This window comes from Staurois parvus, unplaced genomic scaffold (assembly GCF_062004578.1).
Source record: "Staurois parvus isolate SC_StPar_1 unplaced genomic scaffold, SC_StPar_1.0 ptg000243l, whole genome shotgun sequence".
Lineage (NCBI taxonomy): Eukaryota > Metazoa > Chordata > Amphibia > Anura > Ranidae > Staurois > Staurois parvus.
Genome location: NW_028318039.1, coordinates 1,519,572 through 1,536,174, shown reverse-complemented (window position 1 = coordinate 1,536,174; position 16,603 = coordinate 1,519,572). Strand labels below are relative to the sequence as shown.

The window sequence follows — 16,603 nt, the reverse complement described above, 5'->3', positions numbered from 1 at the left end:
CCTTGCCATAAAACTTTGATTACAATCTAAGTGTGCATAGACACATAGGATAACATGCTGGGGAGTTTACTGGCTGCAGAAAAAAACATCAAAAGCCAAAAACAGCAGCTGTGAAAACGTCCAGTGTGCATGAGGGTTTAGTAGAAACCATTTAAAGTATGGTTAGAATTACCTTTTATTTAACATATTTTGTTAGCAGCAAATGTAAAAAACATTTGTCATATAAGCCAAAGCCATTTGTGGAGTTTTAAAATCTGAAACAGTTTTGACCCTACACTTTAATTTCCTTCCAGTACTGTTTAGAGAACTTCCAAAACAATATAATTTTACTAGCAATTAGATTTTGCTCATTTAAAAATACCATTTTAATTTAACCTAAAATACTTTATGCCTCCCAAGCATTACAACCTCATTCAGCTGATACTTTTTTTTGGTTCAGTCTGATTTTATTGAATTATAAATGTAGGCACAGATAGAAAGTACAGAGTTTGGTAAGTAATAAAAAACTCCAATGTAAAATTCAATCACACAGATTCAGAATACAAAAGAAATCCAGAAACACAAAAAGGGTGCATAGTACCAACTTTGGTATCAGACTTGGTTGTATTGAAATGGTAAGGCTTCGTAAAGTTGACTTATGTGCAAGCACTTATGAAGGTGTATGCTGAAGGGATCATGGGTGCAAGGTATAAATCAGTGCTGTTTTTTGCATAGTGAATGGATTGGGTTCGGATAAAAGAATAACATAGATTAGAAAAAATGTAGAAGGAAATTGAAGGGTAAGGCAGGCATGGTAATGACAGGGGGGTGGATATACTCTGTCACAGCTGGGTAGGGATGGAATCGGAATCACTCTTAGCCCACGATAGAAACTCTGATGAGTAGAAGAACATAGACCATGTGCTTCAGGTGTGAGAAAACTGTTCTTACTTTCCTGTGTCAACAGTTGTTCTATACAGTCCACTTAGTTGGCCCATTCCCCAAGGGAAGGCTTAGTGGTCAATTTCCAGTGGTGGGGAATGACCACCCAAGCAGTGGCCATAAAGTGACGCAGGACATTTCTTTTTGCGGATTTAAAGGGTCCAGGAAGCATGGATAGGAGGGCTACTTTGGGGAGCTGGAATAGAGGTCCCCATCAGTTTACAGTACACATCAAAGATTTGTTGCCAAAATCTCTTCTTAGAGGACAATCCCACATATATGGAGTCTGGTGCCTTTGGAAGTATGACAGTGCCAGCAAGTGTCAGGTATTGATAGATTGCAGTGGTAAAGAATCGATGGGCACCAATACCATCTGGTTACTAATTTAAACACTTTTTCTTGGTTCTTGGTCGCTAGGGAGAGTTTATGGGCCAGCTGATAACTTTCAAAGTCAAACTTTAACTAAACTTTTCAGTAGAGTGGAAGATGTTCAGAACCTCCATCAGGCTTTTCTCTTTATGTCCCCATTATAGAGCTACCCCTTTACTTCCTGTTCTCTAGTCACTTGAATAGGAAGTGGATGAAATCTCTCAAACTGAGACACTTGCATCTATAAAAAAAATAATTTACTTTTTTTTAGTAAAGTGGGGAAACTTGACTCTGTCGGGGCAGTTCCCAACAGTTTCAGCCTCTGGAAATACATAGAATTCTATTCCCACAACTCTGCTAGAAAGTGTTTTTATAACTGCTTTGCACATGCTATAAATAAATACATAATGTTCATGTGCAGCCAATTTTTTTTTTCAATAATCTATTAGATAGGGTTAAAACTCCTTTCAGTTTTTTGCTGTGCTGTCTGTATACCTCATTTCTCATAAGATGAAGTTAGAGGAAAATAGTTCCCCTCTTAAACAGTTGCAATCGGAACATGTGTCCTCATTAAAAGATACATCCTCATCTCCTGTTCAGGTGACAACTGGAACTCATCACTATTGCCATCTCTTTATTCTACGGCGATGATAGTTACCAGGAGTATAGAGATGGTGAATCTGCTCAGAAGAGACACAGATAGTAAAACCTGAAGTTTTAGTCTGTCCCCAATCTATCTGAAACTAAAAATAATTTTTGGCTATACATAACTTGCACTGCATTTCAGCAATCATATGTTTGTACACGTTTGTTTCCTCCAGATATTATTTTTGTACAAGGAACTGAAGTCATTTTCAAAGTAGCCATTTGTCTTCTCGGAAACAATAAAGAAAGGATAATGGCATGTGACAACTTTGAGAGTATTGTGGATTTTCTAAAGATCAATATACCTGATATGACAAAGGACACTATGGAGAAAATTATCACACAGGTAACCTGGTTTTAGCACAAATAGGATTGTGGCCAATTACAGTTTTCAGTGACTACATTTTGTTTCTGCAAAAAACAGTTTATCTTACCATAAATACTGTATTCTATTATAATAAAAATCTGAACTTTACCTATAACAACATGATAAACAATAATGTTCTTTAGCAAGGAACATACATAACACATGAATAATTATGCTACCAAAATTGGTGTGTTCTTTAAATTGCCTGCAACATTGCTCCTTTTGTTCTTGCTGGAGGCTGCCATTTTGCTGAAGCCAGATCCCCAGAGTGGCAGTAATTCTTTAGGCCGTCAGCAGATCGGTATCTATATTTTCAGCACAGTACGTGTGCATGCCTAACCGCACGGTCATTGGCTCCTTTACATATTAATCACCGGGTCCTGGCCAGCGATTCAAGGCCAGGACCCAGCGATCGGCAGAGTGAGTGGCAGGAGAGGGATTGGTGTATGTAAACAGCACAGATATCTCTCCTGTCAGCAAAGCAGGGGATAGAAACCACCACATCCCCTAGTAAAACAGCACACAATACACACAAAATAACACTCCCTGGCAGACAGTTAACTCTTTGATCGCCCCAGGTGTTAACCCCTTCCTGCCCACTGTCTTTAGTACAGTGACAGTGCATTTTATTAGCACTGATTACTGTGTTAGTGTCACTGGAGATGTCAGTGGTAGTTAGTCAGTTACCACTCAGTGTCTGTTAGTGTCAGAATACCGCCGTACTATCACAGCCCTGCTATAAGTCGCTGATTGCTGCCATTGCTAGTAAAAAAAGAAAAATCCAGTATCTATACCATTGTTTGTAGACGCTAAATTTCCACGCAAGTGTATTAATATACACTTATTCAGATTTTTTTTTTTTTTTTACCAAAGACGTAGCAGAATACATTTTGACCTAAATTTATGAAGACATTTGATTTTTTTTTAATTGGATATATATTTTTAGCAAAAAGTAAAAAAACTATATTTTTTAATTTTTGGACTTTTTCATTTATAGCGCAAAAAACAAAAACAGTGGTGATCAAATGCCACCAAAAGAAAGCTATATTTGTATGAAAAAAATTACATAAATTTAATTTGTGTAAAATGTTGCATGACCACTCAATTGTCAGTTAAAGTAGCGCAGCACTGTATAGCAGAAAATGGCCTGGTCATGAATGGGGGTAAATCTTCCATGGGGCAGTTGGTTAAACAGTATAGACGTAGCTATGCCTGCAAAAAGGGACAGCATGAAGTGATCTAGCATCTCTACAACTCTGCTGCTCTGTTTGCCATGAGGAGCCCTACGTAAGCTACAAATCAGTCCTAGACAGAGTTTACACCAAAGTACTCCCAACCCCATGTGACAGCACTGTGGCTTGAGTGATGAGTTGCTAACCACCAGTTCTGTCAAGTGGAAGAAGTGAGTCACATGCTCCACCATACCTGCAAGTACAGGGTATAGCTCTTCATTGCTGGTTGCAAACAGCAGTGGGTGAGTATAGGCTGCTGTGGGGCTAACATTAAAGTGAACTTGTTACTGTATATAAAATATATATATTATTTTATGTGCCTGAGTGCCTGTATTTGTGGATAAATGATGCTGTAGTAGCTTTATAGTGAAGCATAAATCTCTTATCTGGAGACTACTTAGCTGCAGTAGACTGCTAAAACATCCACAGTAAACCCTTCTTTTAACATCCTAGCCACTGTAAGGATATAGCAGTACTAGAAGCCAAATATTTTCAGTGATACTTGCAGTACAATAGTTCCTGTCGATATCATGGAGGCAATATTCCTGAAATACGGGACTGCTCTGAATAGGTGTTACCTTTTTAATGTAGGTATTTGAAATGGACATTTCCAAACAACTTCATGCTTACGAGGTTGAGTATCATGTAATTAATGATGAGATGTTGGAAGCCTCTAATTCTTGCGATGACACAGAGTCCTTCCAGAAGCTTGAAAAGGCCAATAATCAGCTAAAAAGGCAAAACATGGACCTTTTGGAAAAACTACAGGTAAGCAGAGTTTAAATAGAGGGGAATTGAATGTACTATAGATCGTGCCTAGTTCTGTAGCATATATAAGCACATAAATAGGTACTCAAAAGGGGCTTATTCATTAAAGCTGATTTACAAAAAAAAAAAAAAAGAAGTATAGTCTACTTGAGCTGCGGACATTCCAGCTGGACATAAACAGGAGGGAACAGTTAAAGTAGTATTAAGCTCTTAACTCCTCGTCTTGGCCACATATATGCATATCCAAACAAAAACAACTGTGCCAAGAGTGCGCACCGTGCACGCTCCTAGCACAGCTACCAGCGGCTAACAGCTGCTGATCGCTCCATGCAATCAGCAGCCTTTTGATCATGTGACAGCTGTGACAGTAAATCATGGTGGTCACATGATCACAAACCCTGCCCCGCCTCCTGGCATCTAAAACCCCTTAACCACTTCCCGACCGGCCGTTGCATATAAACGGCCGGACGGTGGCAGTACAGGGTCGGGTGGCTGTTTATGAACGGCCTCCCCGCACCCTGCTTGTGCGCACTCCCTGGGAGCGCGCAGCACCGCGATCCAGTGCCCGCTGTGTCCTCCGGACACAGTGAAACACCGATCGTCGGACGGGACCTCTGTACGAGGTCCCGATCATGTGATCACTGATTGGCCAATCAGTGATCACATGCAAAGTAGTAAGCAAAATGTCACTTGTGACATCATTGCTTACTACTTGAGAAATCTGTGAATGATCACAGAGGTCACATGGTACAAGGCTATTCACAACAGCCTTGTACCATGTGACAAGCTGTGACCAATCACAGCTTACTCTGTATTTCTCAATGAGTGCAGGAATGCACACAGAGAGAAAGAGAAATGATTGCTTTTACATCCTATATGGGTGTAAAAGCAATCATTGTGTAAAAAAAAAAAAAAAATCTTCATCACCCTCCACAAGTAGTACAGTGTCACCATGGTGACACTGTACTGCTAGGGTGACAGTATGTAAAAAAATAAAATAAAATAAAAAATAATAATATAAAAAAATAAAATAAAAATGTAAAAAAAAATGTTTAAAAATTATAATTTTTGGTTATAAACTAATTTGTTTTTGTTTTTTTTTTACTAAAAAGATAACGAAATACATTTTGGCAAAGATTTATGATGAAATATTATTTATTTGCAAAATTTTATAAAAAAAACACTTTTGTTCAAAATTTTTGGACTTTTTAATTTACATAGCAAAAAAAAGAAAAAATCCCAGCAGTGAATAAATACCACCAAAATAAAGCTTTATCTGTCGCAAAAAAATTGTAAAAAATTAATTTGGGTACAGTGTTGCATGACTGCGCAATTGTCATTCAAAGTGTGATAGCGCTGAAAGCTGAAAATTGCCCTGGTCAGGAAGGGGGTAAAAGTGTCCGGTCTGGAAGTGGTTAAAGAGGCAGGAGTTGACAGCACCAGGGGGTTAAGCCAGTCATAGATGGATTGAAATTCGTCCGGTTTATCAAGGACTGGACAAATTTCAATCCATCTATGGGCAGGTTTTGAGAATGACACAAATATTAATTTTCACAAAGTCTGCTGCCTCAGTTTTTATGACGGCAATATGCATATACTCCGGAATGTTATGAAGAGTGATCAGATGAATTGCAATCAATTGCAAAGTCCTTCTTTGCCATGAAAATGGGTTTAATGCAAAAAAAATAAAAACGTTTCCACTGCGTTTCATCCCGCTACAAAAGGACCAGCTGACAACAGCTGATACAAGGACAAGGCTGGAGATCACTCTTTCCTTTAAAAGGAGGGTGGTGCTTGAATCATTGTTCTTCCTCTGTTAACCTTGGTTACCTGCAGTGAAAGAAATGCAGTCATCATTGCTTTGCACTAAAAGGGATTCACAGGCAAGGATATTACTGCTATTAAGATTGCACTTAAATCAACCATTTATCGGATCATCAAGAACTTCCAGGAGAGAGGCTTAATTGTTGTGAAGAAAGCTTCAAGGCACCCAAAAAAGTCCAGTATGGGCCAGGACCGTCTCCTGAAGTTATTCAGCTGCGGGATCGGGGCACCACCAGTGCAGAGCTTGCTCAGGAATGGCAGCAGGGAGGTGTGAGTGCATCTGCTCACATAGTGAGGCAAAGACTTTTGAAGGATGGCCTGGTGTCAAGAGGGGCAACAAAGAAGCCGCTTCTCTACAGGAAAAATGTCAGGGACAGATTGATATTCTGAAAAAGGTACAGGGATTGGACTGCTGAGGACTGGGGTAAAGTCATTTTCTCTGATCAATCCCCTTTTCGATTGTTTGGGGCATCTGGAAAAAACCTTGTTTGGAGAAGAGCGCTACCACCAGTCCTGTGTCATGGCAACAGTAAAGCATCTGGAGACCATTCATGTGTGGGGTTGCTTCCCAGCCAAGGGAGTGGGATCACTCACAATTTTGCCTAAGAACAGCCATGAATAAAGAATGGTACAAAAACATCCTCCAAGAACAACATCTCCCAACCATCCAAGAACAGTGTGGTGATGAACAGCGACTTTTCCAGCATGATGAAGCACCTTGCCATTAGGCGAAAGTGATAACTAAGTGGCTCGGGGAACAAAACATTGAAAGTTTGGGTCCATGGCCAGGAAACTCCCCAGACCTTAATCCCATTGAGAACTTGTGGTCAATCCTCAAGAGGTAGGTGAACAAACAAAAAACACAAATCATGACAAACTTCAAGCATTAATTATGTAGGAATGGGCTGCCATGAGTCAGGATGTGGCCCGAAGATGATTGACAGCATGCCAGAGCGAATTGCAGAGGTCTTGAAAACCAAGGGTCAAACTGCAAATATCAACTCTGCATAAACTTAATGCAATTGTCAATAAAAGCCTTTGACACTTATAAAACACTTGTAATTATACTTCTGCATACCAGAGTGACATCTGACAAAAGATCTAAAAACACTGAAGCAACAGACTTTGTGAAACTGTAATATTTGTGACATTCTCAAAACTTTTGGCCGGGGCTGTACAGTTGCCGATCTCTAGCCTATCGTTTTTTTTTCCTGCCCATCAGAGCTGCTGGCTGTAGCCAACAACACTGATCATTGTATTCTGCTGGTGAGGGAACACTCCCCGCTGGCAGAATACATTAGCGCTGCAGGAGTCATGCCTCCATCCACCTCAAATGTATGGATGGGGAATTGGCAGCTTTTTTCCCCAATCCTCTGGTTAAATGAAAAATGTTTTTGAGTAAACCATTTGATACAATTTATACCCCAGCACTTTCAGTTCACACTTTCAATGTTAAAGCTGGCTCCTGCTCTGTCATGGTGCTCCCCTGAACCTTCAGCCTTTACAGGAAGTAGTTGACAGTGGACAATGCAGTCTCCAGCCAGTCTGTTAGCTTGGAAAAGGGTGAGGCTGAACATGCTTAAAAACTGAGGGTTTAATAACATTGTAAGCTAACGTACTCCAGTACTAGTTAGTTGAATGTCTAGCTTCAATGTGTTATGGACAGATAGTGCTACCTCTTGTTAATGTATAATTACTAACTGACCATAGAAACATTAACACATATTGATTGTATTACAGTTGTCTTTTTCAAAACAGTCCTCAGTTAGTGAAATGTATTAGTAAATTGAAAGACACAGATCAAGTGGTGTTCCTGTAAAAGCGGTTTCCTTTTGCTGAACAGCTAAAGCGTGCAACTCGTATAATAAAGCACTGGTAGCAAGGAAGGTCAGGACTTAGAAATGGGGCTGTAACATTGGGTCATGTTATTTTATATATTATGTCACATTAAATTCTTGTGCCAATGTGTAGGTCATAATTGCAAGCATTTGTCTGGTATTTAATTTTTCCATAAGCCAAGTATGTGTGTGTGTGTGTGTGTGTGTGTGTGTGTGTGTGTGTATGTCTGTGTGTGTGTGTGTGTATATATATATATATATATGCATGTGCGTGTGTATATATGTATGTGTATATATAGATATATGAACCCTTATCTTGTAAAACAACCCATTCAGTGTAAAATAAAAATTAAATTGCAAATAGATATTAAAAAGCCATGTCATGGATTTCACACAGAGGAAGCAATACTAAGAGAACAGGTTACGTTTTTAACACAAGTGCATGGCATAGCAGACACATATCAGGAATATGAAAGGTTGAAGTGACATTCTTTAATGGATGCTGCACCCTCCTAGAAGTCATTAGCTTGTTCTTGTTCGTTTTCTTTTCTTTCCATAATAGGTAGCTCACACCAAGATTCAGAATCTGGAAACCAATGTTGAAACAATTTTATCTCGAGAAAGCAAAATGAGAAACTTGATCCGATCTCTGGAACAAGAAAAATCAGCGTATCAAAGGGCTGTGGAGCAAATGAGGAAATACGTGCCAGCTCATGTACTGACAGACTGTGAACCTTTGCTAAAGGATCTTAACTGTAGCCCAAACAACAAAACAAAGACAGGAAGTAAGCAATAAGCATACAGCTAGTGTCGTTCTGGCACGAGGCAACGTTGTTTCCTAAAAACCAAAAGCAATTCATGCATGCTCTGATGGAGGACTGTGGACTCAATGCATGATCATGTACTTTCACCGGTGTTGGGGCTTTTAATGTGCACAGATTTCTTACGACTGGAGTAGCCTACAGCCTTTAATTAAAGTCACAAAACATCATCAGATTATTTGCGGAGATGGCCTCTGTAATTTCTGTATGCAAAAAACTGGTCATTGCATACAGTACTAAAAAAGGGAAAAGCAATTTGTTTTCATGTGTACATTTCCAAGCTGACACTTGAAGTCACCAATCAGAGATGAGACATTTATGTATCAACCGTCCGTTTCAGATAACACGTCATAGGGAGAGTAACAATACTTGAAAATGAATGATGTTTCCCAAAGAACAGCATGGTTCACACATCTGGTGTGGATAGCTTGTATGAACTGCTATTTGTGCCTGTCATGATTCCACTGACATTTTATTATACACATGTAGAGTTTTTTATTAAGGAATCACTACATCATGTTTAATGAATGGGCAACATATTGGTTGCCTATAATTTGTGTATTTTCATTGGCACGGTTATAATGTTGGCTAGAAATATGCCTCCAGCACTTGTAATAAGGTCAGAATTTCATAGCAACTTGTGTTGGTCACATCAATAAAGTTTTATGAATTGCCCCCTTGAAGTTTTACTCCTGCCACAAATGAATGATGAGAAAATACCTGGAGGAAAAAAAAAGGGTGTTGTCCATAGTAACAAGATTTTTTCTGACATATGTCAAAAATTCTAGATAAACCACAAATTTCTTGTCTTTCAGTATTTGGTTTAGGGTAGCAGTGTCCATATTAGTCTGCTGTTGAACTTGAACTTTACAGAAGCTAGACTAAGTAATGTTAAAACAAATCTATTGGTAACAGAGGTTGTATTAGCTGGTAGCTTATAGTGTAAATGCTAGTTTTGCCTGGATATACCCTCCAGCACTGCTCTCCTCAAGTGTCAACACTTCCTAGCAGTGGAGCGAATTCACGTCCCCAATCCCTCAATGTAGTGCTTGAATGGCCTATCACAAGTCCTGGTATTTCCATGTCTATAAATATGCAAATCATGATATTTGAGAGAGTCCAACTTTACATAGTATTTAGGACAATGAAGGGTAGTGATAGGGGTATATTCAGACAGCTTATGCCGTCCACTACCAGCTGAAGATCTTAGGTATATGACCTGTGTTACCCACAGGTATGAATTGTGCATCAGAACTACAGGAGCACTTAAGTGTGTTTTTTAGGCAGTCACGGAGAATGCAATCAAAGCCAAAACAGATTTAAAAAAAATTTAAGATTTTGCATACGCATATGGGCACCCCAATTGTGTTATCTGGTTCAGATTTAAAATGGGTGTATACATGTTTGGTGGCAGCGAGTACCTAAAGATGTAGTAGAAAACGGGGTTGTATGGGGTTTTTTTTTTTGTTTTTGTGTTTTTTGTGTTTTTTTTTTTTTTTAAACAAAAATATGTAAAAATGCCTCCTAAAAATGCCTATAATTATTGCTTATTAATAATGAGGCAAGCAAAACCGTTAAATATGATTCTGAATAAAAGACTTCTTGAAATTTTGAGATGTGAATCATGAAGTCTGAAATCCATTTTTTTTTAGGAGGGTTTTATTTTTAACAAAATCAGATTTTGTAAGGGTTTTATACTTTCCAAGAGGTTATACACAGAGATCTCTAGGTTTTTATGGATGGAGTGAAATCCATCTTTGTCTGGTATACAGAAGTTCCATGAAAATGCTTCTTTTATAGAGCAGAAGTAGAGATATCATCTGCACACAAAGTACATTAATATAAAAAGGTACAATGGAATTTGTCATTCACCAATATTAGGATACATATAGCTACAATTAACAACTGCAAAAACACTGTTAAAAGTCAGGGGACTATACAGGCATGGATTAACATGTTGCGTACTTCTGACCTACAAATCAATGCAAATTAGACCAGAGTTGTAATTGTTTTGTTGGTAAGCATAATACATGAATGTATTATATTGTTTTATGGTAACCTATAAAGAAACTTTTATGTTTGTTTCTTTTTTACAGTATTTTATTGTTAGCATACAGTTTTAAAGTAAGTCTGTACTGAAGGAAATATAAAGATTGCCAGTGCTGACCTTGTTCAGAAAGTGCTGGTTGCCTAGCTTTTTATTGTCTAAACCAGTAACCCAGGACAGGTATGGCAACCTTCATATTTTACTTTTTACTGAACCTTAATGTATCTGTTGCAAATCTCCACAAAGGGGATGCAGACAACAATAAAAAGGTTCCCCCTCTCCTTATCTATTTAAAAATTAAAGGATTTGTGGCTGGAATTTCACTTTAATGGAATGTATTCTATGTAACTGATTAGTTATGCTAGCCCATTCAGTTATTTAAAACATCTATAAGGAAGTTCCCTGCTATAGAAGTGTTATCTTACTCGTCTCTGGCAGGCTATGGCTCCTACCTTCTCTTAGAATGGAACCACAGCGTTAAATGCTGAAAACTCTGACTAAGGTTGCAACGTTGGAATGGAAGGTAGGGGAAATGTTCTCAGATATGATAGCACTTATGCCACAGTTAACCTCCTTTTGGAAATTGTTATGGGACTGTGATGGGGTCACTGAACTGGGAACAAATGTACAGGTCCAGAAAATCTTTATCTGCATATTTATTTCAGGTTAAAGTATTTGTTGAGCTGTATTTTTTTAATTAAAATAAACATGGTATGGTTACCTGCTCTGTGCAAGGGTTTTTGCAATGAGCAGCCCTGATCCTCTTCTACTGGGGTCCCCTGCTGGCACTTCTGGCCCCTCCTCTTCAGCCCCACTTTCTATGGGGGCGCTCTTGTTTGCTGCATCTATACACACACAAACAGCACAGCTCTAACCCACCCCCCTACTCCCTACTCGTTTGTCACAGAATTTGATTGACAGCTGTGGGAGAAAATGCCTCTCAATCTGTCCTGTGAGGAGGGAGAGAATGGACAGAGTTGCTGCTTTTGTGCACAGTGCAGGATTGAGATTGGGCTTAGGTAAGTATAAGGGGGTGAGGGGGATATCCTGTGGCACAGAAGGTTTTTACCTTAATGCATTCAACCTTTAGGCTTTAAAACCACTTTAGTGAGCTTCAAAACAAGCAACCGATGACAGCTCTCATATTCTGACAGATTATACATTGCCCTCAAGAGGATAGTCAGACCTGCAGGCGTAATCTGGCCATTATCAAGAAAAGAGCTGCAAAGTGGAGCAAAAACCTACAAACTCAGCTTGACTCGCCTCTAGAGAAAGGGACAAAGTGAGGAGAGAGAACTGTAAGGGACAATAGCAGTTATAGCAGGTTTCTTGCAAAGTCCTGCAGAGATGAGATCCTGGTTTGATCTGTCTAGAACCAACATCTATCATATCTATGGGTCACTTAGGGTTACTGCACATGCACTTTTAAAGAGGATCTCACTTTTGGGGGCAAGGGAGTATTGAGCTAAACAGATCAGTTCACAACAGTTCTTGTTCACTGATTTTCATTATTCCATCTGTTAGCTCCCTTGATGTCTGCATGCAGGTCCATGCAAACTCAGCTTTAGCATTATACATTTCTTTCAGTACTAGTATTCTGATGTGAACATAAACAATTGTTTTATGTGTGATTGAGCTGCCATGGAAAGAGCCTTTCCCTGACTGAAAGAGGAATTCAGGCAATTTTGCAAAAATTAACAGTAAGCAGCTACAAAACTGTAGATGCTGACTTTTAATAAAGAGACACACATCTGTTCAAGGGTCCAGCACTGTCCTCACCCAAGCCGGTTCTTCACCAGTCTTTGAGTCCCCAGCGCCAGCATTTTAACTGTGGGCAGCCAGCTGTAAAGCCACAAGAATTCACAGATGTGAATCCGTGTTGTGCTTTCTGAATGGTCCCACAGCCTTCTAGGACCTCTGACATGTCCCAGAAGGTTGTGGGCAGGGAGGGGGGAAGAAGAACTTTTGGTGGATCCACCATGGCAATCTGACCAGAAGTGAGAGTAGGTACCTGTCAAAACTAGGTCCCTGCTTCCCTTCCAGTCAATCACAAGCAATGAGCAGGGGATGGGGCCAAGCTGCGCTCTGTGTCAATGAAAACACAGAGTGCAGTTCAGGATCAACCCTGCATCGGTGCCCCTCATAGCAGGTGGCTTGCTATGGGGATCTCGGCAGGGGAGAGGAACCAGGAGCTCCAGCAGGGTATGTGAGAAGAGGAAGATCGGGGCTGCTCTGTGCAAAAACCATTGCACATAGCAGGTGAGTATGCATAGTTATTTCTAAGAAAAAATAATAGGTTTATAGTCAAAGGAAATTATAGCTTACAATTGATGCCCTCTTAAAAAAACCCAAAACAAATAGTTGCCACGTTATCATTTTAATCCATTTGCTTCACTATCTTACAAGTTGCTGACCAGGTTAAAAATAGAAAATTCTGACTTGCTGTGTGGTTATTTTGGGACAGTAATTCACAAGGAATCAGTTCCTTTGAATCAGTATGACAGCCAGAGAGATACAAGTAGCTTTATCAGAATTAAGCTACAGATTTGCTTGAACACATGATTCTGAATGCTACATGTTACGTGTTGTATATTAGATCACTGACTTGATGAATGCAGTAGTGACTTAACACTGCACTAATGTGGATCCTATGAGTTGAGGAATGGTTGATTCCAAAAGAACCTAATACCATAGTCTTTTTTTTCTGTATGAGAATTTATCTTGAAAAGTTCACTTAACACAAAAAACGATACAGTATTTAAGGTGAACAGGTGAAATGTTATGGAGTGAATCATCCAAATGCTTTGGAATGGCTTTGAAACTGCAGTAAAGGGATTTCCTTAAATGTTGTGGGCTCGGAAAGTAACATTGCATTGCTGCTTTCAGTGTAGTGTACAATAAAAAAATAGCTTCATAAGGGAAACTCCAAGGTTTGAGCTAGGCAAGTGTGCAGATCAATTATCTCAACCATGTTTTAAGAGCTGATAACAGTTTTATGTAGACTGCCCCTTAGCAGTAAAAGAATTGTCACATTATAACCTCTGTCAAATATTAACCACTTCCCATCCAGAACTGTATATATATATATATATACACACGTCCTCCTGGGGGAAGAGGGTGATATATAATACTGCAGTGTCAACTGAACAAGTACCCCTCTATGCCAGTGATTAAGCAGCACAAGATTTGCATTAGATCATCTCAAATCTAACTGATAAAGTTTTGTCTTTGTTAGCTATGCTAGCCATTCAGAACTTTTCAGAAGTCCCTGCACAATCTTTGTGGATAACAAACCTGTAGAGCCCTTCCAAGTTTTGGCACAATTCAAGTTGTATTTTGCAATAGAGTATTACATCTTAACAACATGGCTTACAGCATTGAGGACTACTGCAACCCATCATGTGAAAACTGCATTTTAAGTAATTTTTAATATAGTAAACGTTCCAAACATTTTAAAGGCAGCAGAACTTTGCTGACTTGTCATTTTTACTTATGATAACAAAGGAAAATAGTTCTGTTTAACATTTTTGACAAGCCCTATGTCTCAGGACTCAGATTTTTATTAAGCTGCTCATAGGCATTTAATGTAATTTATTTGGAAATAATCCATATATTAGAGGCGTATCTGTGGCATACCATTGATGCACCAAGTGCTCTTCCGCCAGCAAAACTCTATAGAGAAAAAGGCCCTGGTGTCTTATTCCAGAGCAGAATTTGCTTCCTTAAAGAAGTTTTCTTTACTGCTTAAGTTGCTGTCCCTTTCATGCATTTAGGGTTCTTTAGGAGCCTCCCGTATATGTTCCTGTGTATGGCGACACTTGCAATGACCATTCGTTACTAGGGAGCACAAAAAAGCAGCTGTCCTTCCACCATCACTAAACCTGATTGGGAATCTGAACAAATGAACACAGACTTAGGTGAGACTGAGTCAGTTTATAAATTGTCCCTCCTGTATACACAAAAAAAGCTACCATTTAAGTGTTTGCCACTGTGCCTAATACCTTAATCTGGTCCTGCAACCAGATAATGACATTCTGATCTATAGTAGGATTAATCAGAGGCTATATACACAGTTCTTGTCTTCTGCTATCATGAGCTGCTTCGGTAGGAAACGTATGGCCTGGCTGATTGATTTTTCAACCAGGTTCATATGCTGAGGTTGCTGTGTGGTCATTTTTACTGCATAAACTAACCAACTGGAAGAAAGTGTTGGTCTAGCAGTTACTAAGCCACCTGACTTGCTGTGTAGAGGTAAAATAAAAACTGGGTGTAGTATTTTAGCAATAAACCCTTGCTGTATCTGATTATTTTCCACTGGCAGGACGTTATTTGTACTGAATGAGCCAAATACCATGTTATTGAGTGAGCCAAGAGCATCATGGCATCGACAGCTGTTCTGTTACTGGAATTTTACAATCATCAGGCTTTTAGCAGTATGCATGCATTTTGTGTGTATACCACACTGCTGGCAGTCACACAGATTAGCCTTTGCATGGCACTTTGAGTTCTCAGGAGCTACTGTTGGATTTTGAAAGTGCTCAACTTGAATCACCAAAGTAAAAATTAAAATTCCATTGATTAAAATCCATACTGAATGAATGCAAAGACATAAGATGTTTCATCTAACTTACACATTTACTGCTGACTGTGTTTTAAAAATGTTATCTTAATGTGCAAACCTGTGCCAAATATGGATATTTGTTATCCTACATCCTAATTGATATTGCTATGTGTATTTGCTTCCTATGCAATGATTCACTCAAAGCACCAGTCCCTCCTCTCCACCTAAAAAACAAAAATGAATAAAATGTATTATAAAAAATAAATGTGTGTTTTTCTTTGAAGAAAACTAAATTTTGCTATAAATACACTAGATAAAATATATGCCCTAAACCATGGATTGGCATTTGCCATAGTAGGGAATGCCTGTGAAATTTCCACTCTTCTGCAGTTTGAATCTTGGTAGATTTGTAGTATGTTCACTAAAACCTGGCTACACACAGTGTAAACTAGTAAGGATCTACTCTGCCAGCAATCTGCACAGACACACTCCAAGATCTGTTTGGTGGTGTTGAGATTATTCATGTCAGAACACAGATATTTCTTTGTGTCTTTACAAGCACAAAATAAGTCTTTCCATGTACAAAAGGTTTTATTAACGTATGGCAAAAAAAAAACAATGCAAAGATACTATATGTATTCAAAGAAAAGAATGAAGATGTGCAAGTAGAAGTTAGACAACGGAGTGAAACGAGGTACATACAGGGCAAACAAAATTCCAAATATAGTTAAAAATGTATAAATCACAATTGCATACAAAAGGATATGTACAAGGCAGGAAGTGTTAACGAGAGGGAGCACTGAAATACACAAAGTAGTCACCAGAGATAGACGTGCCCTACTCCTCCAATCCAAAAAAGGAGAAATGAAAGGCTGTGGGAGGCCATCCACAAAGAACCAATATATGTAGTGGACAGGCTAGAGGAGAAAGCAAAGAAAAGAGAAAAAGGAAAAGAAAATTAAGGTGGGGGCCCAGAACAGAAAAATGAAAAAGCAAAGGTATCCCAGGAGTCAAGAGTGAAGAAATATCAGATTTCCAGCAATTGATGGTAAAAACATGAAGGATGAGAATATGATTTGCAAGGTTGCCATTCCTTCATCCAGCCTATCATTTATATTGTGTTTTACCAGCTCAAAGCAAAGGGCTGGGAGGCTTCAATGCATTACACGTAACTCATAAATGAGTTTAACTCATGAGTTGGTGTTCAGCA

The 16,603-nt window shown here is 39.0% G+C and overlaps 1 protein-coding gene across 2 annotated transcripts in view; it reads left to right on the top strand.

Annotated features, from left to right (window-relative positions):
• The window catches only part of TBC1D4 (TBC1 domain family member 4), a 225,334-nt gene extending 209,676 nt beyond the window's left edge, over nucleotides 1-15,658 (top strand). For both annotated transcript variants that reach the window (XM_089680369.1, XM_089680368.1), the window contains 3 exons: nucleotides 2,112-2,281; nucleotides 4,126-4,302; nucleotides 8,527-15,658. In XM_089680369.1, the coding sequence (XP_089536495.1) occupies nucleotides 2,112-2,281; nucleotides 4,126-4,302; nucleotides 8,527-8,760 (581 nt within the window). In that variant the 3' untranslated portion in view covers nucleotides 8,761-15,658. The remainder of the gene's footprint in view (nucleotides 1-2,111; nucleotides 2,282-4,125; nucleotides 4,303-8,526) is intronic.
• Nucleotides 15,659-16,603: the final 945 nt, after the last annotated feature.